Source organism: Gopherus evgoodei, chromosome 12, assembly GCF_007399415.2.
Source record: "Gopherus evgoodei ecotype Sinaloan lineage chromosome 12, rGopEvg1_v1.p, whole genome shotgun sequence".
Taxonomy (NCBI): domain Eukaryota; kingdom Metazoa; phylum Chordata; order Testudines; family Testudinidae; genus Gopherus; species Gopherus evgoodei.
The window spans coordinates 1708913-1734463 of record NC_044333.1 but is presented as its reverse complement, the minus strand read 5'-3'; the positions used below and the strand labels follow the sequence as shown (position 1 = coordinate 1734463).

The following is a 25551-nucleotide window of genomic DNA, read 5'->3' as shown; positions in this document are numbered from 1 at the left end:
GAGGGAACTGCAGCACAACAGACAGCCCAGTGCTTGTAGGGACCAGGGAAGCATGGAAGAGCGACTGGGTCTGAGGGCTTGTCTACATCAGAAAGTTGCAGCGCTGGTGAGGGAGTTACAGCGCTGTAACTTAGGAGGTGTACACATCTGCAGGGCACCACCAGCGCTGCAACTCCCTGTTTGCAGCGCTGGCCGTACTCCCGTTTTGTCTCGGGTGTAGAGGATCCAGCGCTGGTGATCAAGTATAGACACTTACCAGCGCTTTTCGTGACCTCCGTGGGATAAGCAGGTATCCAGCATACCTGAGAAAGCCTCTGGTATCAAGCTGGTCTCCTTCCCCGGCTTGCTCTCGCGTCCCCGAACCCCCGAGCAAGCAGGTCTCCTTCCTGCGGTTTGCAGGGTGGTTCGGGGAACGCGAGAGCAAACCAGCGGCGAAGCTGGTCTCCTTCCCGGTTTGCTCTCTCGTTCCCGAACCCCCGAGCAAGCAGGTCTCCTTCCCTGCGGTTTGCAGGGTGGTTCGGGGAACGCGAGAGCAAACCGCGGCGAAGGCTGGTCTCCTTCCCCGGTTTGCTCTCTCGTTCCCCGAACCCCCAAGCAAGCAGGTCTCCTTCCCTGCGGTTTGCAGGGTGGTTCGTGAACGCGAGAGCAAACCGCGGCAAAGCTGGTCTCCTTTCCCGGTTTGCTCTCGCGTTCAACGCGAGAGCAAACCGCGGCGAAGCTGGTCTCCTTCCCCGGTTTGCTCTCTCGTTCCCCGAACCCCCGAGCAAGCAGGTCTCCTTCCCTGCGGTTTGCAGGGTGGTTTGGGGAACGCGAGAGCAAACCGCGGCAAAGCTGGTCTCCTTTCCCGGTTTGCTCTCGCGTTCCCCGAACCCCCCTTGAAGCCGCCCAACAGCGCTGCAGTGTGGCCACATCTAACACCACTTGCAGCGCTGGTTCCTGTAAGTGTGGCCACTCTGCAGCGCTGGCCCTATACAGCTGTACTAATACAGCTGTACTAATACAGCTGTAACAACCAGCGCTGCAAAATTTTAGATGTAGACATGGCCTGAGCTTAGAAGAGCTCTGAGCTAAGGGTAGGACATCAGTGAACGCTGGGGCCCGGAGCAGTGGGCTGGCCCAGATTCCCCCCCCCCCCCCGCCCTTCCAGGTGCCACTGGGGAAGGGCCTACAATTGAACATCCGTGAACCCCCAAAAGGGGATTGAACTGTCAGGAGACCCAGCTGAAGACTGGGGCCAAAACAGACTAAGAGGGCAAAACCACTGCCTCCAGGGTGGAAGGCCTCAGGGTACAGTCTGATGGCAGGTTTAAAGACTGCAGACACACCCAACCAGACGGGGTGCTCACAAGAGGTAGGTTCTGAGGCTATTACAGTCCTCCTTTCCATTTTCACAGAATATCAGGGTTGGAAGGGACCTCAGGAGGTATCTAGTCCAACCCCCTGAATTACAGTCGAAACTTTGTTCTTTACTTGGCTTGGTGTGCATGGGACTGACTGCAGCCTGACACACACAACAGATGCTGCAACATCGGGGCACAGCAAGATCAGAATGGAACAAAGCAGCAGCCTGAACTCTATATTACCACCTTATTTATTAACTGAACCCTGTTTTGTATTTATTAAACCATCTGAGCTGTGATTTGAAAGCAGAACAACTGTCCTTTCCCACTGTTCCGTTTGACAGAGGCATAAACACAGTTGATTGCATTCACTGAGTCACTTCACAGGACTGAGGCATGTCTGTTCTTTAGCCTTCCCATGGTTGGAAGCACAATCCCCACCTTACTCTCTTGCCAATTCCTTCACAAGACACTAATGGTCTGAATCACAAGAACCATGTGTCAGTCTCTGAACATGGGTTCCCAAACTCGGGGCTGGGTGGTCCGCCATCGCAACTGCATTCTCTACTCAAGCTCTTAGTAAATCTAACTCCACATGACTCATGTAATCTAAGTAAAAAATATATGAGAGTGTCACATTTGGAGCTGTGTATGCTGGAGAGAGTATAAGAAAAACTATTTAAAAAAAAGTCAAGTTTAATTTTCGTGTACAACGGTGTGTTTCACTGCAATGTACATACGGTCTGCCATTTACAACCGTGAAAAACAGCATGCAGTATTTCAATCTGACATGGACTGATTTATTTTTTGAAAACGAGAAGGGTGCACTGATGGAGAAAATAATGAAAGCCCCAGACCATCTACAGCTACATAAAATGAACCAGCCAAAAAAATAAATTAAGTGGTAGGAAAATAAGATGACACACACAAAGTTTGGATTCTCCTTTACTGGATCGGAGGAGTACCCATTGCTTCAGCATGTTATAATATAAAACTTATTCTATATATTTTTATTTACAATATTTTATTCTTTTCTAATTAGTAGAGAGGAAGAGTGGGTCTTTACTTACATAGCACAGAGATTCAGAATTTACACTAAAAAACTGAAAAAACAATATAGTGTTCAAAGTTGGACAATTATTTGTTTTAAAAACAAACGTGTAAGAATTTTGTGAACATTGTGGCATTGCTTATTGTTCAGTTTTATACATTGTACATTTATACATTGTGTTTTTCCTGTTTGAACACATTTTGCTCTCAATATTTTTAATTGTAGTTTTACTAAAACTGCTTGGTATCAAAGATCTTGAGGCATTTCTTTGAGTGCATATTGCTACGAATTTCTATCATTACAATTATTTACATTAAAATGAAAAGAAAACATGCATATTTTTTATTTCCAGGGTTATAGTTTATATGTATGTAATAATTAAAATTAATATTTTTCTCAAAAAATATTAATAGTGGGTCAACAGTGCCTATTGCAGCGGCACAAGTGGGCCTCGGGGAACAAAGTTTGGGGGGCACCCCCTGTCCTAACAGACAATTCACCATTGCTCAGTTTAGTGAAGTGACTAATGCCAAAAGCCAAGTGGGATTTAGAGCCCACACTGCATCCTCACCTTTGCAGCATAGCTCCACATTTCAATCCGATCATTAAGGCGTTTCTTACATTCAGGCTGTAACCTCACACGCTTGTCTTCCAAAGCTTCCATCAGGCAAGACATCTCTGCGAAATGGAGAACATGGTATCACAACACATACAAACTGGCCCCAGGGACAGGTCACAATACAGAGTGCTTGGGAGGTGCATTCCAATTCCTTAGAACATTGGTTGTCTGTTTACAACGTTGTACAGCCAAGCCATCCATCAAACTTCCTATTAATCAGTGTTGGAAAATTTAACCTAAGACTGGTTTCAAAGGAAAACTCTGTTTAACCCTTAGAGCTAGCAGCCCAGCTAAGGTCTCACCTCAAATATTTAAGTGGCAAGGAACGCTGACTCACGGAGGGGGATTAAAGGGTTAACTTTATGTATCTGAGGCTTAAGCTCAGCTGAACTGACAGGATATTTTATGATTCACAAAACGGCTCTCTAAAAATATTTTAAGAATGCTAAATATTGTGCATCTTCTCCAAGAACTTAGAGGAAGTTCAACACAAGTCAAGGATCTGCCTGGGGTCTGTGCAGACTGTGGCCTTGTCTACACTACAGGGGAAAGTTGATCTAAGCTACACAATCTGAGTTACATGAATAGCGTAACTCAAGTCGACATAGCTTTTATCTACTTACTGCGCGGTACATACTACACCATGTCAATGGGGAATGCTCTCTCGTCGACTCTCCTTACTCTTCTCGGTCCGGTGGAGTACAGGAGTCGACGGGAGAGTGATCTGCGGTTGATCTAGTGGGTCTTCACTAGATCCACTAAATCGACCGCCGATGCATCGATCCCCCGGATAAGTGTAGACAAACCCCGTGTCAGGTGTGCCATCTGCACTAGACAGAGTAACATATATTTAGAAAAGTGGTTTACTTCAAGCACTATCAGGTCCATCCTTTGTGGAGTAGAAATGTGAAGGAATACTAAAGATACCTGCAATGCTTTCGGTACTGAAGAGGGTATGCGGCAGTACATTTTTAACCTATTTCTGATTCTGTAGCAGAAATTAACATTATTTCAAGAAAAATAGTATGTTAATTTTAAACTGCATTAGAAAGAACAAAACTAGCTTAACTTTTATCAGACCATGCAAGGAAAGATTTCCAAGCTAAGAAGCCAAGCACAGAGAGGAAGGATGCCCATATACCATACAAGTGGCAGTATTCCTCGTTCACCAGCCATGACAACTGGAAGCAACGTCTATTATTTAAGAGGACCTCAAATCATCCAAGAAAGATCCCAGTTTTAGGTCACTCCAGGAGCTGGGACATCTCACACAGTATGACAGGCCAACACTTACGACGTCCTCTTCCAGGTGGGATGGCTGCACAGTGGTGTTTGATGTCTAGGGCACAGGCTGTGTGAAGCACTGGATCAACAAATATGTCTGCTTTGCTCTCCTTCAGCATGTTGAGCACCTCCTGTGGAGGAAAGATTATTACACATTACAGGTACACATTAAAGGAGGGAGAAGAAAGCAACATAGAATATCAGGGTTGGAAGGGACCTCAAGAGGTCATCTAGTCCAACCCCCTGCTCAAAGCAGGACCAATCTCCAGACAGATTTTTGCCCCAGATCCCTAAATGACCCCCTCAAGAACTGAACTCACAACCCTGGGTTTAGCAGGCCAATGCTCAAACCACTGAGCTATCCCTCCTCCCATAAGTGAACTGAAGCTGTTCCAGAATGGATCAGCATCATTCAATTAATTAAATAGATACACACTAATCTATAACACAAAGGCAAATAATTTGGCATGACTAACAGGTCTGGATTAAAGTGAGGTGATAGATCTTTGGGGGTAGTTGACAAAGCTCCTTGCCAGATCCAGTGTCAATCTGTGCTCAAGAGGCCTAGGGTTAAAGTAAGAGTGGGAGGCAGCTATGCACTGAGGTACAGTGGAAGTGTGTGAGTGGGGAATCCAGGACTGGACTAGTAAGGCATAGTGCTTATCAGGATTAAGGTTCCCTGGCAGGGAGGGATATGTCAGAGCCAGGACTGAAATGGTAGAGGATGCTGCAGGTCAGCATGAGGTGCACTGGCTCAGCCATGGACAGAAGTCCACATAGCACTGGCTTCACACTGTTCCTGGTCTGTGCCACGCAACGAACCATGTTCATTCGTCTGAAACTTAGGGAGTAATTATGCTTTAAGGCCTGTTTGGTTTGGGAGACACACCATTTCTTTTTTTTACCTTTTTACACATCTCAGGTTTAATTTTGAGCAGGTTAACTTTCAGGCACTCCTCCACCTGCCCAGTCTGTTCCTGCGCTGCTGCTTCCTCTGCACACAACCTGGAGATCTGTTTGGGGGGGGAAAAACCCTATTTCAATATGAATGAAATAATGTAGGACCCAGGTTGTTTTTCAAAGCATTTGTATGCTGCCATGTTAGGGCAGTATTATATGCAATGGCTAGGGAACAAGCCTTGAGCTGTGTTACCATCCATCCCTCATTTGGAGCCCCGAATTCCTGAAGTAAAAAAAGGCTGTACACAGACAAATACAGCCACTATTTTAAACTATTTATTTAGCAATTAACAGACTTACAAATCCTCGCCATGGAAATATCAGAAATAAAACAACAATCTTGACAACAGAGAGTTTTTGTTTAAAGAGTCTTACAGGAATATAGTCATCAGATCTCTCTATTTAACAAGTATCAGAGGGGTAACCGTGTTAGTCCGGATCTGTAAAAGCAGCAAAGAGTCCTGTGGCACCTTAGGCCTGGTCTACACTATGCGTTTTTAACCGATTTTAGCAGCGTTAAACCGATTTAATGGCGCACCCATCCACACTACAAGGCCCTTTATATCGATATAAAGGGCTCTTCAAATCGGTTTCTGTACTCCTCCCCAACGAGAAGAGTAGCGCTAAAATCGGTATTACCATATCGGATTAGGGTTAGTGTGGCCGCAAATCGACGGTATTGGCCTCCGGGTGGTATCCCACAGTGCACCACTGTGACCGCTCTGGACAGCAATCTGAACTCGGATGCAATGGCCAGGTAAACAGGAAAAGCCCCGCAAACTTTTGAATTTCATTTCCTGTTTGCCCAGCGTGGAGCTCTGATCAGCACGGGTGGCGATGCAGTTACAAATCCAAAAAGAGCTCCAGCATGGACCGTACGGGAGATACTGGATCTGATCGCTGCATAGGGAGACAAATCTGTTCTATCAGAGCTCTGTTACAGAAGACGAAATGCCAAAGCGTTTGAAAAAAATCTCCAGGCTACATTACACAGTGCTGCGTGACAAGCGTAACGGAAAGCCAAAGAATCAAATGGACGCTCATGGAGGGAGGGAGGGGGTACTGAGGACTCCAGCTATCCCACAGTCCACAGCAGTCTCCGAAAAGTATTTGCATTCTTGGCTGAGCTCCCAATGCCTGTAGGTTCAAACACATTGTCCGGGGTGGTTCAGGGTATAGCTCGTCAATTTACTCCCTCCCCGCCCACGTGAAAGAAAAGGGAAAGAAATCGTTTGACTTTTTTCAGTGTCACCCTATGTCAACTGAATGCTGGTGGTAGATGCGATGCTGCGGCAGTGAAGAGCAATATCCGCTCCTCTCCCCTCCCCGGTGGCAGATGGTGCAGTAGGACTAGTAGCCGTCCTCATCATCAGCCCGTGAGTGCTTCTGGCTGGCCTCAGGTGAGGCTGGCCGGGGGCGCCTGGGTAAAAATAGGAATGATTCCTGGTCATTCCCAGTAGATGGTACAGAACAGCTGGTAACCGTCCTCATCAGAGCAACTGGGTGCTGAGCTCCATCAGCCCCCTCCCTTTCCTCTGTAAAGAAAAGATTCTGTACTGCCTGGACTGTCATAGCAGCGGGAGGCTGGGCTCCTTTCCCCCACACCACTTAATGTCCCGCCTGGACTGTCATAGCACCGGGAGGCTACCTCCCCCTCATTTTATCTCATTAACAAGTCAGTGTTTCTTATTCTTGCATTCTTTATTACTTCATCACACAAATGGGGGGGCACTGCCACGGTAGCCCAGGAAGGTTTGGGGAGAAGGGAAGCAACGGGTGGGGTTGTTGCAGGGCACCCCCCATGAATGGCATGCAGCTCATCATTTCTGCAGGATCTGACATAGAGCAGCTGTGCTCTCTGGTACACTGGTTCTCTAGTACACTGCCCCATAGTCTAGGCAGGACTGACTCTATTTTTAGAAACCATAAAGGAGGGATTGACTCTGGGAGTCATTCCCATTTTTGCCTTTGCGCCCCTGGCCGACCTCAGCCAGGGGCACCCATGATAGCAGCAGACAGTACAGAACGACAGATAACCGTCATCTCATTGCCAATTTACAATGGCAGCAGATGGTACAGAATGACTGATAACCGTCTCTGCTATCACGCAAAAGCAAATGAATGCCGCTGTGCAGTGCTGGAGTATCACCTCTGTCAGCGGCATCCAGTACACATACGGTGACTGTAAAAAAAAAAAAAAAAGCTGAATGTGCTCCATGGTTGCCGTGCTTTAGTGTCTGCCAGGGCAATCCTGGGAAAAAGGGCGCGAAATGATTGTCTGCCGTTGCTTTCTCGGAGGAAGGAATGAGTGACGACAGTTATCCAGAACCACCTGCGACAATGATTTTTGCCCCATCAGGCACTGGGATCTCAACCCAGAATTCCAAGGGGCGGGGGAGACTGTGGGAATTATGGGATAGCTATGGAATAGCTACCCACAGTGCAACGCTCCGGAAATCGACGCTAGCCTTGGACCACGGACACGCACCACCGAATTAATTTGCTTAGTGTGGCTGCGTGCACTTGACTTTATACAATCTGTTTTACAAAACCAGTTTATGTAAAATCGGAATAATCCCGTAGTGTAGACATACCCTTATAGACTAACAGACGTATTGGAGCATCAGCTTTCGTGGGTGAATATCCACTTCGTTGGATGCATCCAATGAAGTGGGTATTCACCCACGAAAGCTCATGCTCCAATACGTCTGTTAGTCTATAAGGTGCCACAGGACTCTCTGCTATTGAACAAGTGTCGCTCTATTACAAAGTGAGCAGTAGTATAACACTCATACACACTTTTTCTAGGGATTTAATGGAATTGAGTGACTCTCAGATTACACACATTTAACAGACCAGGTGCGTCATATGTTAATATTCAAAAATATTGGACAGATGTGCTGGTTTGTTTGGCAGGTAAAAGGGCTCTGAGTACTGAATAAAAAGTAACCAAATATCTAAGTATTTGTCCTCTGTCTACTTTGCTGGGTATGTAATTGGTGTGTTCATTTTTCCACAACCACCACCTCCTCATTTTATTTTGGAACCATTTCTCTATAGTTGGGCTATTTTTCTATCAGTAGCCCAGCAGCTACAAGCTGACGAGAGATTAATTCTTCATTTCCTCTTGTGTGACTGTTTCAGCTGTGAAGCCCCAGGAGGATTACCAAAGGATAATTTGGTAATAAATATCCAACCATTTGTGATATTTGGTTATGAATTGCACTCCAATAATCTCTGACTGGACATGTCTACTATATATGGATAACATTTCCTCTATCACCATAATATTTCCAACATCTATCCCCATAGAAATCTCTCTATTTCTTAACCTGACAGGTGTGAAGTACCATTGAAACAGTATCTCAGAAATTTTCTTTATCATGCTACACGCTAATGCTGCTGATCCTTTTCCAGATCGAAGTTCATTCCTCAAGGTAATTTGTCTACCCAGATTATTTTCTCAGCATGTCATATATAGCCTTTTTTTTCGGTCTGCAAAAATTTATAATTTAGTGATTTTTTTTTGTTTCCTAATTGATCAGACATCATCACTTCTATTAAAGTTAGTTTTCTGTAGAAAAAGCTTTTCTAGAAAGTTGAGTTACAATGCCTAACTTGAAAGTACTTGTGTCATCGGAGAGTGGACCAGTTTAGTAGGAAGCTTGCTAAACAACCAGTGGGGTCCCTGAACGATCAAGATAAAAAAGAAGCACTTAAAGATGATAAAGTCATTGTGGAGAAACTAAAGTAATTCTTTGCTTCAGTCTTCATGGCTGAGGATGTCATGGAGATTCTCAAACCTGAACCAATCTTTTTGGTGACAAATCTGAGAAACTGTCACAGATTGAAGTGTCATTAGAGGAGGTTTTGGAATTAATTGATAAACTTAACAGTAAGAAGTCACCAGGACCAGATGGCATTCACCCAAGAGTTCTGACAGAACTCAAATGTGAAATTGAAGAACTATGGTTTGTAACCTGTCCTTTAAATCAGCTTCTGTACCCAATGACTGGAAGTTAGCTAATGTAAAGCCAATATTTAAAAAGGGCTCTAGAGGTGATCCTGGCAGTTACAGACCGGTAAGTCTAACATCGGTACTGGGCAAATTAGTTGAAACAATAGTAAAGAATAAAATTGTCAGACATGTAGGAGAAAATTGTTGGGCAAAAGTCAACATAGTTTCTGTAAAGGGAAATGACGTCTTACTAACCTATTAAGAGTTCTTTGAAGGGGTCAACAAACATGTGGACAAGGGGGATCCAGTGGACATAGTGTACTTAGATTTCCAGAAAGCCTCTGACAAGGTAAGGCTCTTACGTAAATTAAATTGTCATGGGATAAGAGGGAAGGTCCTTTCATAAACTGAGAACTGGTTAAAAGACCGGGAACAAAGGGTAGAAAAAAATGGTAAATTCTCAGAATGGAGAGGGGTAACTAGTGGTGTTCCCCAAGGGTCAGTCCTAGGGCCAATCCTATTCAACTTATTCATAAATGATCTGGAGAAAGGGGTAAACAGTGAGGTAGCAAAGTTTACAGACTACACTAAACTGCTCAAGATAGTTAAGATCAAAACAGACTGAAGAACTTCAAAAACATCTCACAAAACTAAGTGATTGGGCAACAAAATGATAAATTAAATTTAATGTGGATAAAGTAATGCACAGTGGAAAAAATAACCCTAACTATACATACAATATGATGAGGGCTAATTTAGCGACAACTAATCAGGAAAGAGATCTTGGAGTCATCGTGGATAGTTCTGTGAAGACATGCACGCAGTTTGCAATGGCAATTAAAAAAGCAAACAGGATGTTAAGAACCATTAAAAAAGGGATAGAGAATAAGACAGAGAATACCTTATTGCCCTGATATAAATCCATGGTACACCCACATCTAGAATACTGTGTACAGATGTGGTCTCTATCTCAAAAACGATATACTGACATTAGAAAAGGTTCAGAGAAGGGCAACTAAATGATTAGGGGTTTGGATCAAGTCCCTTATGAGGAAAGATTAAAGAGGCTAGGACTTTTCAGCTTGGAAAAGAGGAGACTAAGGGTGGGGATATGATAGAGGTCTGCAAAATCATGAGTGATGTGGAGAAAGTGAATAAGGAAAAGTTATTTACTTGTTCCCATAATATAAGAAAGGACAGTTACCGGTTCCGTAACTGGCATTCTTCGAGATGTGTTGCTCATGTCTATTCCACAGTAGGTGTGCGTGCTCGCCACGTGCACTGGTGCTGAAGTTTTTCCCTTCACAGTATCCGTACTGGGGGAGCACCGCAGTGACCCCTGGAGTGGTGCCTGTATATCGTGCTATGAAGGGAGCCACGTGCTCCCCCCACGCTCGGTTCCTTCTTGCCGGACAACTCCAACAGAGGGGAAGGAGGGCAGGGTGTGGAATAGACATGAGCAACACATCTAGAAGAACACCAGTTATGGAACAGGTAACTGCCCTTTCTTCTTTGAGTGACTGCTCGTGTATTCCACAGTAGATGATTCCAAGCAATATCTATTGGAGATGGGTAGGAGTTCACAGTGGCTCGGGATGAAGTTCTGCCCTGCCGAATCCAGCGTTGTCCCTAGACTAGGCGACGATCGCGTAAATGTGTGAAATGAGGCCCAAGTGGCTGCCCTACAAATGTCTTGGATAGGGACATGGGCTATGTAGGCAGCTGATGAGGCCAGAGCCCTTGTAGAGTGTGCCCTAATGATCGGTGGTGGGGGAACCCCTGCCAGATCGTAACACGTGCGTATGCTGGGTGGACATGGGTTGCCCCTTCACCTGCTCAGCCGAGGCAACAAAAAGTTGCGAGAATTTCCGGAACGGCTTAGTCCGTTCCAGATAAAAGGCCAGTGCCCTACCCACATCGAGTGTGTGGAGGCAGCGTTCCTCACTGGAGGAATGGGGCTTAGGACAGAGCACAGGGAGGAAAATGCTCTGCTCCATATGGAAGGTGGAGACCACCTTCAGGAGGAAAGCCGGGTGTGGGAGAAGCTGGACTTTATCCCTGTGGAAGACGGTATAGGGGTGTTCTGAGGTCAAGGCCCTAAGTTCCGAGACCCACTGGTCCAACGTGATCGCTACAAGGCAGGCCACCTTCCACGAGAGGTGAGACCAGGACCATGTGGCCAGAGTTTCAAAGGGAGGCCCTGTGAGTCGGGACAAAACCAGGTTTAGGTCCCATTGTGGCATGGGGGGGTCTAGCATATGGAACCGAACAGTCGAGGCCCTTCAGGAAATAGGAGGTCATAGAGTGGGAGAAGACCGAGCGCCCTTGCACAAGCGGGTAGAAGGCTGATATGGTCGCCAGGTGTACCCTGACCGAGGTGGGTGCCAGTCCTTGGGCCCTAAGAGACACGAAGTAGTCCAGAATGAGCTGGAGAAGTGCAGAGGAGGGGGAAATTCCCCGCTCATTCACCCACTTGGAGAACCTGGACCACTTCGCCACATACGTCCAGCATATGGACGGCTTCCTGCTTTCCAGGAGGACCTGCTTTACCTGCTCCGAACACCTGCCCTCCTCCTCATCTAGCCACGGAGCAACCACGCTGTCAGATGGAGTGCGGCTAGGTTGGGATGGAGGAGGCGGCCCCCATCCTGGGAGAGGCAGTCCGGGCAAAGCGGCAGTGTCCTCGGGGGGGCTGCCAAGAGGCGAAGGAGGGTCCCATACCAGTGTAGGCGGGCCCATGCTGGTGCTATGAGAATGACTCTCACCTTGTCTGCTTTTATCTTTTGCAGGACCTTGTCTATGAGGGAAAATGGTGGGAAAGCATAAAGGAGCTCGCCTGACCACCATAGGAGGAACGCATCGGAGACCACGCCCCTCCCTACCACTCCTCCAGAGCAGAACTGAGGGGAATGCCAGTTCTGGTGGGTTGCAAAGAGGTCGACCTGGGGAACTCCCCACTCTCAGAAGAGCCAGCGAGTGACCTCCGAGTGGAGCGACCACTCGTATTGAGGGGAGAAAATCCTGCTGAGGCGATCCACCATCGTATTGTGGACACCCCGGAGGTGTGCGGCCCTCAGGGAGATTTTGTGGGCTATACAGAACTCCCATAGGCTCAGGACTTCCCAGCAGAGGGTCAGGGAGTGAGTGCCGCCTTGCCTGTTGATATAGTACATGGCGGCAGTGTTGTCTGTGAGGACTCTGACCACCTTGCCGTGAAGGTGCGTGTGGAAGCCCATGCACGCCAACCGCATTGTTCTGAGCTCTTTGACATTTATGTGGAGGTACAGGTCCGGGACTGACCACGTCTCTTGAGTCTGCGTGTTCCCTGTGTGGGATCCACAACCCAAGTCCAATGCACTGGTCACCAGGTTTACAGATGGGCTGGCATCCTGAAAGGGAACTCCTTGCAGCATATTGCTTGGGCAAGATCATCACAGAACGGAAGCCAGTACTGGGGAGTGGAACCGTGAGAACCTTGTCCAGCCTGTCCCGGGCCTGAGAAAATTGGGAGGCTAGCCAGAATTGGAGGGGCCTCATTCGGAGTCTGGCATAGTGGACCACGTACGTACATGTTGTCATGTGGCCCAGAATTCAAAGGCACACTCTTGCTGTTGTCACTGGGAAGGCCGTGACCGAGGTGATGAGATCTCTCAGTGCCTCAAACCTGTCTAGGTGCAGGGGCAGAGTCATGCGGCCTGGTGCCGAGGGAGACAACACGTTGAAGAGGGAATAGGATGGGCCCTCCATCTCCTCAGCCTGAAGCTGAAGGCTGGATGCCACCCGCTTTAGCAGGTCTTGGTGTTCCTTGAAGTCCTCCTGTGGGACTGAAGGTGGAGGTGCCGTTATGGGTGTTTTCCGGTGCCAGGGAGCGGGCCCGCACGGAACCGAAGGCCTCGGTCGGTACCAAGGGGTCGAGTCCAGGCGCAGATCCGCTGACTTGTGGTCCACAGAATTGTCTCTTAGGCAGCCGGACGAGGCCAATGGAGCCTGAGACGCTCCGGCAACTGAGTGGGCCCCTGTCTGGGCAGGCATCGGTGGCCACGGAGTCCATTGGCACCACTGCCCTTGCCACAGGGCACCTTGCCACTGACCCAGCTGGGAGCCTGGTGGCGCTATCTGTCCCAGTTGAGCAGTGCAGACCGAGGACGGGTGGCTAGGTGCCGAGGCCGAGGTCCCCATCAAGTGCATTGTCTCACGAGAGCAGTAGGCGTGGTGGTGCCTGAGATGCTGCGTCCCTCGGGACCTGGACCTCGACATCAAGGAACTTTACCCGCCTGAAGTGCTGCTTCGGTACTTGTGATGGCGTCAGGAGGTCCGGTGCCCTTGTGCCGAGGCATCGCAGGGGGTCTCAAGTGCGAAGTCTAGGTGAGCGGGAAGTGGAACGGGAAAGACGTCTATCCCGTCGAGAGCAGCTGCAGCAGTTGCATTGCGAAGGGGAGTGTTCCCAGTGCCTCTCTCGGTGCCTACACTTGCTGGCAGGTGGCATCGAGGGTCCCTGAGCCCACTCTAACAACTGAAGAAACAATCCACGAATGCTACCACTAAGGTCGAGAAGAGCAGAGCTGGAGCACAAAGTTCCAACTACCTTCACTGGCGGCAAGAAGGAACTGAGGGTGGGGGGAGCGCGTGGCTCCCCTTAAGTGCAATATACAAGCGGCACTCCCCTAGTATGGGTACTGTAAGGGAAAAACTTTTGGCACTGGTGCACGTGATGAGCATGCCCACCTACTGTGGAATACACATGAGCAATCACTCGAAGAAGAACTAGGGGGGACGAAATGAAATTAATAGGCAGCAGGTTTAAAACAAATAAAAGGAAGTTCTTCTTCACACAGCGCACAGTCAACCTGTGGAACTCCTTGCCTGAGGAGGTTGTGAAGGCTGGACTATATCCAGTTCTCTTTTAAAGCCTGTTAAATTCACGGAGGTTAAGTCCATTAATGGCTATTAGCCAAGATGGGTAAGGAATGGTGTCCCTAGCCTCTGTTTGTCAGAGGCTGGTGTGGACGACATGACAGGTTCACTCCCTCTGAGGCACCTCGCTTTGGTCACTGTTGGCAGACAGGATACTGGGCTGGATGGACCTTTGGTCGGACCCAGTATGGCCATTCTTATATTCTTGAAGTTAGTTTTGATCTTTAAGTAAGTTAGAAATGTTCCTTCAATGAATAGCTGGCCAACTGTATGCATTCCATGGTTCTCCCAATCTTTAAAGCCTTTGGTTTGTAATTTGAATTCTGATATGGATAATTTGCAATGGGTGTCACTGGTGGGGGAGTGGAAACTTATCTGCTGTTTTATCCCAAAGCCACAGAGTAGCCTTTGCTAAAGGATGTGTATACATGTCTGGAGAGCATGATATTTCTTAACAGCTTATGGCAGCCTAACAATGTTTACCCAGACAATTTTCTTGTTTGCTGCAGATCCAGTAATACAGCTGCATTTAAGGGCAAACCCTATTGTCAGATTTTGCTGGACCTGCTGGAGAAGGCTGAGAGAGAAATATCTGCAGCATGTCCTGAAACAGAACTTTTGGTTAATTCATTCTTGTTTAAAGAAACCAGCAAAGATGTATCTTCTTAAAGATATGCTTGCTAGGTTTGCAATCCATGGAGAAACGGACTTTGATTTTGTGGTACACTAAGAAATGAGTGCTCTTGTCCAAATGTATTGTACGCAGATGACTTCATAAAAACAAAGTTATTCCCTCGTACAGTAAAGCTTTGAGATGTGTTTTCTCTATGTGTAATTTCACCATGTGTATGCATGTGCTCCCAGGACCGGCGCTACGGGTTTGAGCGCCCTAGGCGGACGTCAATTTTGCCGCCCCGCGCGCTGGTCCCGCGGCTCCGGTGGAGCTGCCACAGTGGTGCGTGTGGGAGGTCCACCAGAGCCATGCGAGCAGCCGACTGTCCGCAGACACGACTGCGGCAGCTCCACCCAACCGCGGACCACTGGACCGCCCGCAGGCACCACTTTGGCAGCTCCACAGGAGCTGCCTGCCGCCCCCTCCGGCGGCGCCCTGACCCAGTGGGCCCCTGGACTGCGGGCTGCCGCGGTGGTGCCCTGACCCAGGGGACACCCTGGACTGCGGGCTGCCGCCGGCAGCTCAGACTCCCTCTCTGTCCCAGCAGCAGTGGCTGCTCAACCATTAAAAAAAATTTTGGGGTGCGCTTTTTGGTGCCCCCAAATCTCGGCGCCCTAGGTAACCGCCTAGTCCGCCCAAATGGTTGCACCTTCCCTGTGTGCTCCATGCACCTGAGACCAAAAGATTTTTTGTTAACAGTATCCTCTGGCCTGTGCCCTGCCCCTCCTCATGCTCTCAGCCAAGGGCATAAGTTACTTCACTTACTCCTCTACAACGAATACCCTTCGGATAAGAATCCAAAGCAGACGAGAAGAAGGGTGGGTGGTGGACTATAGAGAGTGACCACATACCTTTAAGAAAAAACGGTTACTTATCTTCTGTAACTTGTTCTTCGAGATGTGTTGCTCATATCTATTCCAGATAGGTGTGCGCATGGGCTGCCTGCATGGAAGTCGGAAGCTTTTTCCATAGCAGCTATCCGTCGGGATGCCTGGGAAGCCCCCTGGAGTGGCGCTGATACGGCGTTCTATGTAAGACCCTGCCAGCCTGACCCCACTTCAGTTCCTTCTTGCCAGCTACTCCGACAGAGGGGAAGGTGGGGGGATGGAATAGATAGGAGCAACACATCTCGAAGAATAGTTACAGAAAGGTAAATAACCATTTTTTCTTCTTTGAGTGATTGCTCATATCAATTCCAGTTAGGTAACTCCCAAGCCTTACCTCGGAGGTGGGGTTGGAGTCAAGGAACTGCAGATTGAAGAATAGCTCTGCCAAAGCCGCATCGTCCCGAGAGTGCTGAACGATGGAATGGGACCTGAAGGTGTGCACTGAGGCCCACATGGCAGCCCTGCAGATTTCCTGGAGAGGAAGGTGTGCCAGAAAGGCTGCTGACAATGCCGGAGCTCTCGTGGACTGAGCCATGACAGCAGATGGCGGGACGTTTGCCAAGTTGCAGCAAGTACGAATACACCTGGTGATCCACAAAGATATTCGCTGAGAGGAAACCGGAGTGCCTTTCATCCGCTCCGTAATGGTGACAAATAACTGGGTTGTTTTACAGAAGGGCTTTGTTTGGTCTATATGGAAGGTGAGCGCCTTTCTAATGTCCAGAGAATGGAGGCGCTGTTCCCGAAGGTCAGCATGCGGTTTTCGGTAGAAAACTGGCAGGAAGATGTCCTGACTCACATGGAAACGAGACACCACTTTTGGCAGAAAAGCTGCGTGAGGTCTCAGTTGAACTTTACCTTTATGAAAAATGGTATAGGGCGGTTCACACGTGAGAGCCCGTAGTTCGGACACCCGACGGGCGGAAGCGATGGCCACTAGTAAGGAGACCTTCCAAGAGAGATAGAGGAGTGAGCAGGAGGCCAGCAGCTCAAAACGAGGGCCCATAAGGCAGGAGAGGACTATGTTAAGGTCCCATGCAGGCATGGGCGGCTTCGTTGGAGGATGGATTTTCTCCAAGCCTTTGAGGAAACGCTGTATGACCGAGTGTGCAAACACTGAGTGCCTAGTCGTGCCTGAGTGGAACGCAGAGATGGCCATGAGGTGAACCTTAAGGGACCCAAAGGCTAGGGGCTGGTCCTTCAAGAACAATCAGGTGGTCCAAGATGCATAGGATTGAAGCCTGGAGCGGGAACACTTACTGCTGAGTGCACCATCCGGAAAACTTCTTCCACTTAGCCTCGTAGGTAAGCCTAGTTGATGGCTTACGACTTTCCAGGAGCACCTGCCTCTCCGAGACCGACCAGGCAGAAGGAACAGAAGGCTGGGCACTTCTTGTTGGTCCATGAAGCGAGCAAGTTGACTCGGGGAAACCCCCAGATGCGAAAAACAGGGTGAAAGATGTCTGAGCGGATCGACCATTCATGGGTGAGAAAACACCTGCTCATGCTGTCCGCCAGTACGTTCTGGACACCTGGCAGGTACGAGGCTTGAAGCGTGATGGAGTAGGCTAACCAGAATTCCCACAGAAGGAGGGCTTCTTGGCAGAGTGGCAATGACCAGGCAGCGCCCTGTTTGTTCAGATAGAACATGGCCATGGTGTTGTCCGTTAGGACTGCTACACAGTGCCCTTGTAAGTGGGGAAGGAATGCTTGGCACACAAGGCGAATCGCCCTGAGCTCTTTGATATTGATGTGTAATGACAGGTCGCTTTTGTGCCATAAGCCCTGCGTTGTCAGGCTCCCAAGGTGGGCCCTCCATCTCAGGGCAGATGCATCTATAACCAGGGTCAGGGTGGTTTGAGGGGGATGGAACGGGACCCCGGCACCCATCATGCGGGGATCCAGCCACCAGCATGGGGAATTGAGTGTGCGCTCAAGGACCGTGAGCACCATATCTAGACTGTCGCGGCCCAGACGATGAGCTGATGCCAATCATATCTGTAGAGGCCTGAGTCTTAGCCTGGTGTGTTGAACCACATAGGTACAGGATGCCATGTGACCCAGCAACCTGAGACGCTGCCTTGCTGTTGTGGTGGGAAACTTGGAGAGGCTGGTAATTATGCTTGCTATAGCCAGGCGCCAGGCCTCCGGGAGGAAAGCTCTTCCTTGGGTTGTGTCCAGGACTGCTCCGATGAACTCTATTGCTTGAGTAGGGGAGAGGACAGATTTGCTGGCATTCTCCATGATGCCCAAGCAAATGAACGTGTCCATGGCCAGTTGTACTTGAGACCGGACTTGTTGGTGAGATCGGCCCCGTATAAGCCAGTTGTCAAGATACGGGAAGACGTGCACGTGGTGTCAGTGAAGAACAGCTGCCATAACCGCCATGAACTTGGCAAAGACACGTCGGGCTGTGCACAAGCCGAACGGGTGCAGCCCAAAATCCATTTAGAAAGTCTCTGCGAGGAGACAGATTCTCCTCTCTTCCGTTCAGTGAAGGCGACAAAGTTTAGGGGAACAAAATTAGGGCTCTTGAGACTGCACCCTATGGAAGACTGTGTAGGGAGAGTAGGGCTGTGTAGGGCTGCCAGTTCTCCCACTCCCTGCCGAGGTAATGGCAACAAGGACAACTTGCATGGGTAAATGGCTGAAGAACATGAGGCTACAGGCTCAACTGAGGATTTAGATAGGACTAAACTGAGGTCTTATGCTGGGGATGGTTTCAGCACCAGAGAAACACCTCACCCTGGGACTGGATGGGCAAAGATGGTACAGTCGTCCATCCAGGGGTGAAAGGCACTAACAGCTGCTAAGTGTACCCTTAAGGAGCTGGCAATAATCTTGATATCCCCAGGGAGGGAAAATAGCCCAATAAAAGGAGGATTTGGGAACTCTCCAGGGATACCTGATGACATTGGCACCATCTGGAAAATCTCTTCCATTTTGCTGTGTAGCACTTCCTTGTAGAGCAAGGGTGGGCAAACTACGGCCCGTGGGCCGGATTTGGCCCCTTCAGGCTTTGGATTTGACCTGCGGGATTGCCCCCCATGGCGCTACGAGCCCCACACTGCTCTCCGAAGTAGCCCCCGGGCGGTGGGGCAGAGGGCTCCATGTGTGTTGCTCTTAGACTCATAGGTCAGAAGGGACCAATCTGATCATCTAGTCTGACCTCCTGCACAAGGCAGGCCACAGAACCCCACCCATCCAATTTTATAACAACCCCTATCCCAGGACCGAGTTATTGAAATCCTCAAAATTGGTTTGAAGACCTCAAGCTGCAGAGAAACCACCAGCAAGCGACCTGTGCCCCACGCTGCAGGGGAAGGCGAAAAACCTCCAGGGCCCCTGCCAATCTGCCCTGGAGGAAAATTCCTTCCCGACCCCAAATATGGCGATCAGCTAAACCCTGAGCATGTGGGCAAGAGTCACCAGCCAGCACCCAAGAAGGAATTCTCTGCAGTAACTCAGTTCCCATTCCATCCAACATCTCCCCGCAGACCATTGAGCAGACCTATCTGGTGGTAATCCAAGATCAATTGCCCAAATTAATGATCCTATCATAACATCCCCTCCATATACTTATCAAGCTTTGTCTTAAAGCCAGGAAAGTCTTTTGCCCCCACTACTTCCCTCGGAAGGCTGTTCCAGAACTTCACTCCCCTAATGGTTAGAAACCTTCGTCTAATTTCAAGTCTAAACTTCCTAATATCCAGTTTATACCCATTCGTCCTCGTGCCTACATTAGTACTAAACTTAAATAATTCCTCTCCCTCCCTAACGTTAACCCCCCTGATATATTTATATAGAGCAAGCATATCCCCCCGCAGCCTTCTTTTGGCCAGGCTAAACAAGCCAAGCTCTTTGAGTCTCCTTTCATAAGGCAGTTTTTCCATTCCTTGGATCATCCTTGTAGCCCGTCTCTGAACCTGTTCCAGTTTGAATTCATCCTTCTTGAACATGGGACACCAGAACTGCACACAGTATTCCAGATGGGGTCTCACCAACACCTTGTATAACGGTACTAACACCTCCTTATCCTTGCAGGAAATACCCCGCCTGATGCATCCCAAAATTGCATTTGCTTTTTTAACAGCCGTATCACATTGGCGACTCATAGTCATCCTGTTATCAACCAATACCCCAAGGTCCTTCTCCTCCTCCGTCGCTTCCAACTGATGCGCCCCCAACGTATATCCAAAATTCTTATTAATTCCTAAATGCATAACCTTGCACTTTTCACTATTGTATTTCATCCTATTTCTATTACTCCAGTTTACAAGGTGGTTCAGATCTTCCTGAATAGTATCCCTGTCCTTCTCCGTGTTAGCAATGCCCCCCAGCTTCGTGTCATCCGCAAACTTTATTAGCACATTCCCGCTCTTTGTGCCAAGGTCAGTAATAAAAAGGTTAAATAAGATCGGTCCCAAAACCGATCCTTGAGGGACTCCACTAGTGACCTCCTTCCAGCCTGACAGTTCACCTTGCAATACGACCCTCTGGAGTCTCCCCTTTAACCAGTTCCTTATCCACCTTACAACTTTCATATTCATTCCCATCTTTTCCAATTTGACTAACAGTTCCCCGTGCGGAACCGTGTCGAACGCCTTACTGAAATCTAGGTAAATTATATCTACCGCATTTCCTTTATCTAAGTAATCCGTCATCTTCTCAAAGAAGGAGATCAGATTGGTTTGACACGATCTACCTTTACTAAATCCGTGTTGCAATTCATCCCAATTACCATTGACCTCTATGTCCTTAACTACTCTCTCCCTTAAAATTTTTTCCAAGACCTTACATACTACAGACGTCAAGCTAACAGGCCTATAATTACCCGGATCACTTTTATTCCCTTTCTTAAAAATAGGAACTACATTAGCAATCTTCCAGTCATACGGCACAACCCCCGAGTTTATCGATTGCTTAAAAATTCTTGCTAACGGGCTTGCAATTTCACGCGCCAGTTCCTTTAATATCCTCGGATGGAGATTGTCCGGGCCCTCCGACTTCGTCCCATCGAGCTGTTCAAGTACGGCCTCTACCTTAGTTGCGGTAATATCCACTTCCATATCCACATTCCCGTTTATCATCCCTCCATCATCGCAAGGTTCCTCACTAGTCTTATTAAAAACTGAGGCAATGTACTTGTTTAGATGTTGGGCCCTGCCTAGGTTATCCTTAACCTCCATTCCATCCTCAGTGTATAGCGGCCCCACTTCTTCTTTCTTTGTTTTCTTCTTATTTATGTGGCTGTAGAACCTTTTACTATTGGTTTTGATTCCCTTTGCAAGGTCCAGTTCAATGTGGCTTTTAGCCTTCCTCACTTTATCCCTACATGTTCTGACCTCACCAAGGTAGCTTTCCTTACTGATCCTGCCTTTCTTCCACTCCTTGTAAGCTTTCTGCTTTTGTCTAATCCCCTCTCTGAGTTGCTTGCTCATCCAGTTTGGCCTACAACTCCTGCCCATGGTTTTTTTCCCCTTTCTCGGGATGCAGGCTTCCGACAGTCTCCGCAGCTGTGACTTAAAGTAATTCCAGGCCTCCTCCGCATTTAAATCCACTAATTCCTCCGTCCAATCCACTTCCCTAACTAATTTCCTTAACTCTTTAAAATTAGCCCTCGAGAAGTCAAAAACCCTAATCCCAGATCTACATTTGTTTATCCTTCCATCTAGTTTGAACTGAATCAGCTCATGATCACTCGAACCAAGGTTGTCCCCTACCACCATTTCTTCTACGAGTTCCTCACTGCTCACCAACACCAAATCTAAAATGGCATCTCCTCTCGTAGGTACTTCAACTACTTGATGAAGAAATCCATCCGCTATCACATCCAGAAAAATCTGACCCCTATTATTCTTGCAAGTACTCGTCCTCCAGTCTATATCCGGGAAGTTGAAGTCCCCCATAATCACACATTTCCCCTTTGTGTTTACTTCATTAAAGACATTAAAGAGGTCTCTATCCATATCCCAATCAGATCCCGGCGGTCTGTAGCACACCCCAAGCACTATCTCAGGGGAAGCTCTAGTTGCTTTTTTACCCAGTGTGATTTTTGCCCAGACAGACTCTGTCTTATCCATTCCATCGCTTCTTATTTCGCTACAGTTAATTTCATCATTGATGTACAAGGCTACTCCACCACCTTTGCCTTTCTTCCTGTCTTTTCTAAACAGCACATAGCCTTCAATACCCGTGCTCCAGTCATGAGTACTATTCCACCAGGTTTCAGTTATCCCTATAATATCCAGTTTCACTTCCTGCACCAGTAACTCCAGTTCCTCCATCTTGTTACCTAGGTTCCTCGCATTAGTGTACAGACCTTTTAATTTTCGGCGTTTGGCGTCAGTGACATTCTTTCCCCCGTCGTGCAGAGACCTTTTACCACCAGCATCACCCGTTACTCTGGTTTCTACTCCACTATTCCTCCTTGGATCAAATCTTGAGACCGCAAGGGTATCCCCTCTCACTTTGTTTACTTTCCTCTCCAGGTTATATTCCGGCGTGGAGATCTCCCGAACATCTCCCAACCATCTCCCCCAACTTCCTAGTTTAAAGCTCTCTTGATGAGGTCGGCGAGCCTCCATCCTAGAATGCTCTTGGCTCCAGGCACCGTACCTTGCAGCTTCTATTGGGAATGAGGAATCGTGGCCAATGGGAGATTCTGGAGGCGTGGCAAGGGCAGCGTGCGCGGAGCCCACCACCCCCCCCAGCCCCTAGGGGCCGCAGCATTTCTTGGAGCGGCGTGGGGGCCGGAGACAGGGCAGGCAGGCTGGAAGCCTGCCCTGGCCCCAGTGCACACTGCTGCCACCCTGGGACTGCTTTAGGTAAGCGGTGCCGGGTCAGGGCCCGAACCCCTCCTGTACCCCGCCCCCCAACTCCTTGCCCTGAGCCCCCTCATACATCCCGTACCCCTCCTCTGCCCCAATCGCTTGTCCTGAGCCCCTTCCTGCACACCACCCCTCCCCACACCCCACACTCCCTCCCTCCCGCACCCCAACCCCCCGCCCCAGCCCTGCATACAATTTCCCCACTCAGATGTGGCTCTTGGACCAAAAAGTTCGCCCACCCCGTTGTAGTTCCTAGCATGATTTCTGTGAGGACAATCAGCCTCCAAGTATGGGAGCAATGACTTGCCCTGACAACAGATGCGTCCCCGCTACCACTAACACCTTCATGAACCTCCTTGACACTATGAAAGGGCTGAATGGAGACCAACAGTAAACCTCCTGGGTACAGGGACGCTACACTTGGAGGGGATAGAAGTTTCCCAAGGCAATACAAGCAGGTGTTATGGCTGTTGCTGACTGGAAAGGCCCAGAGACAGACCAAACATTTCTTAAAACCTGGGGCCTTGGACATAATATAAATGGGGTGGGAGAACCCCAAAGTTCTTTACAGAGCTTATCAAAAACTAACTTAGTAAAGAAAAACTATTTACAGCTAAGAAAAACAGCTAAGTAACGCTGGGGACATTAGAGCAGTTCTGTCTCAGAGCACAGGTGATAGAAAGGAAGTGGAAAGGCAGTCCGCCCCGGCACTTATCTCCTTGGAAGGGAACATGGGAAGGTGTAGGACACAGGAACGGACCACCAGACACTGCTAACAATTATCATCCAGTCTCAGAAAGATGCATATCTCAAGTGGAATACACACAGGGGCCTCACTTGGAGAGAATTATCCAAGAAAAACAAATTTCTAAAGTAAGAGGCTACAGATGGAAAGAATGACAGCTAATCTGAACATGCACCACAAAACTTTCAACAAAAAATGGGCCCAAATTTAGGAAACTCGTAATCTTATAAAAACATTATCTTCATTTGAAGACAACTGTGGCAATCACAGCTTACTTGCTTACTCTTTACAGAGAGAAAATACCCTTCTAGTAACTATGGCTCAAAGAGCCTGGCAGTTCCAGTAATTCTTTTTATCTCGCTCACTGAGGCAGGCTTACCTTACGAGCTGATACAAAGATGGCCTGCTTGGAATGTACTCAACATGTCCTGTACGTCAAGAAGAGGTCAGTGAACGGATTAAAAGTGACCTCTACCTGTTGTGCTATTAGGGTTGCCAACTTCCTAATCACATAAAACCGAACACCCTAGCCCTGCCCCAAGGTCCTGCCCCCTCCCCGCACTCACTACATTCCCCCTCCCTAGGTGGCTCACTCTCCCCCACTCTCACTCACTTTCACTGGGCTGGGTGGCAGGGGTGCGGGAGGGGGTGAGGGCTCTGTCTGGAGCCGAGGATGAGGGGTTCAGGGTGCAGGAGGGGGCTCCAGGCTGGGGAGGAGGGGTTCGAGGTATGGCAGGAGGCTCTGCGGTGGGGTAGAGGTGTGGGTTCTGGCTAGGAGTGTAGGCTCTGGGGTGGTACTGAGGATGAGGGGTTTAGGCTGCAGGAGGGGGTTCCTGGTGGTGGAGGGGGGGCGCTCAGGGCTGGGCACAGGCTTACGTTAGGTAGCTCCCGGTCAGTGGCGCAGTGGGGCTAAGGCAGACTTCTTGCCTGTCCTGACTCTGTATTGTGCCCCGGAAGTGGCCAGCAGGTCCGGCTCCTAGGCAGAGGCATGGAAGGCAGCTCTGCATGCTGCTCTTGTCCTCAGGCACTGCCCCCGCAACTCCCATTGACCGTGGTTCCCAGCTAGTTGGAGTGTGGAGCTGGTGCTTGGGGTGGGGGCAATGTGTGGAGCCCTGTGGCCCTCTCCCCCCACGTAGAAGCCGGATCTGCTAGCCGCTTCTGGGCTGCAGTGTGGAGCCAGGACAGGTAGAGACCAGCCTGCCTTAGCGCTGCAGCACCGCCGACAGGACTTTTAATGGCCCGGTCAACAGTGCTGACTGGAATCACCAGGGTCCCTTTTTGACTGGCCACCGGTCACCCTATGTGCTATGTCTGTGGCAGATTACAGGAGCAGTCTGGCTGAAGGTTTAAAATGCCATGATATTCTGAGCAGACTCCATATTCAACATGGGACTGTGGGTTGCAACAGCTTTAGCCTTCATATGGACGCTACCAAAAGCTAAGATAGCAGGAGGTGCTGTACAATTTAACCCTCAAAATCTCCGAGGACATACATACTCATCCTTTAAAACATCTAAAGACTAGCTTACTCAATTTCTGTCTCTCCTTCTCTCCCTCCACCTTGCCAGCAGTGCCACCTCCCACGACCCTACTGACCCCAATGCCTACTCCTGTTGCTCTGAGATACCCAGGTCTGAATGGCATGAGCAGGGTGAAGAAAATTGGCACAAACACAGCTCTGGCATGAAATATGTCATTCATGAGTCATTGCTTAAACTGATATGGAAAAAACAAAGCAGATTTCAGCTACTATGGTTCACTCATGATTGATGGGAAACTCAAAAGGACACATTAACTTGTCTGCTTTTCACAAGTGACGATGATGAGTGTATCAGTGTCAATGTGCATGCCAGAGGCAAAGGCTGACTTAGAAATACTGATTGTGCAGAAGAATACCATTATTTTGTGCTAGGCACAAGTTGCAGACAGAGAGCCTGGAACTAGCTCTGAGTAGTTAAGCTCCCTTGTCAAAAGGGTTCATTTTGTTAAAAAGAGGTGAGACTGAGTGTGAAGCGGCTGAGGAGAGCTTTCAGCTAAACTAAGGGGTATAGTGGTCATGTCTCCTACCTCATCAGAACAGTGCATTTGCAGCTGGGGATCTAGCCGGTAATCAAGAGCAGATTCCTGGATTATCACTCGGATCTGATCCTCGCAGTCTGGAGACAGACGCTATCGAGAGGAGGAAGATAGCAATTAGCCAACCAAATAATGAGTTTGATTTTTGCTAGTCAGCTGTCCTGGCACCTTGAATAACAGGGTTAAATGAATTTAATATGTTTATTCTATAGTG

General features: G+C 48.6%; 1 protein-coding gene across 1 annotated transcript in view; it reads right to left on the bottom strand.

The window, feature by feature from the left end:
* GLG1 (golgi glycoprotein 1) overlaps positions 1-25551 on the bottom strand; it is a 181728-nt gene that overhangs the window by 6683 nt on the left and 149494 nt on the right. The window contains exons 22-25 of the mRNA XM_030581154.1: positions 25329-25430; positions 5200-5307; positions 4305-4425; positions 2963-3069 (exon numbers count right to left, since the gene is read on the bottom strand). Of these exons, the coding sequence (XP_030437014.1) occupies positions 2963-3069; positions 4305-4425; positions 5200-5307; positions 25329-25430 (438 nt within the window). The remainder of the gene's footprint in view (positions 1-2962; positions 3070-4304; positions 4426-5199; positions 5308-25328; positions 25431-25551) is intronic.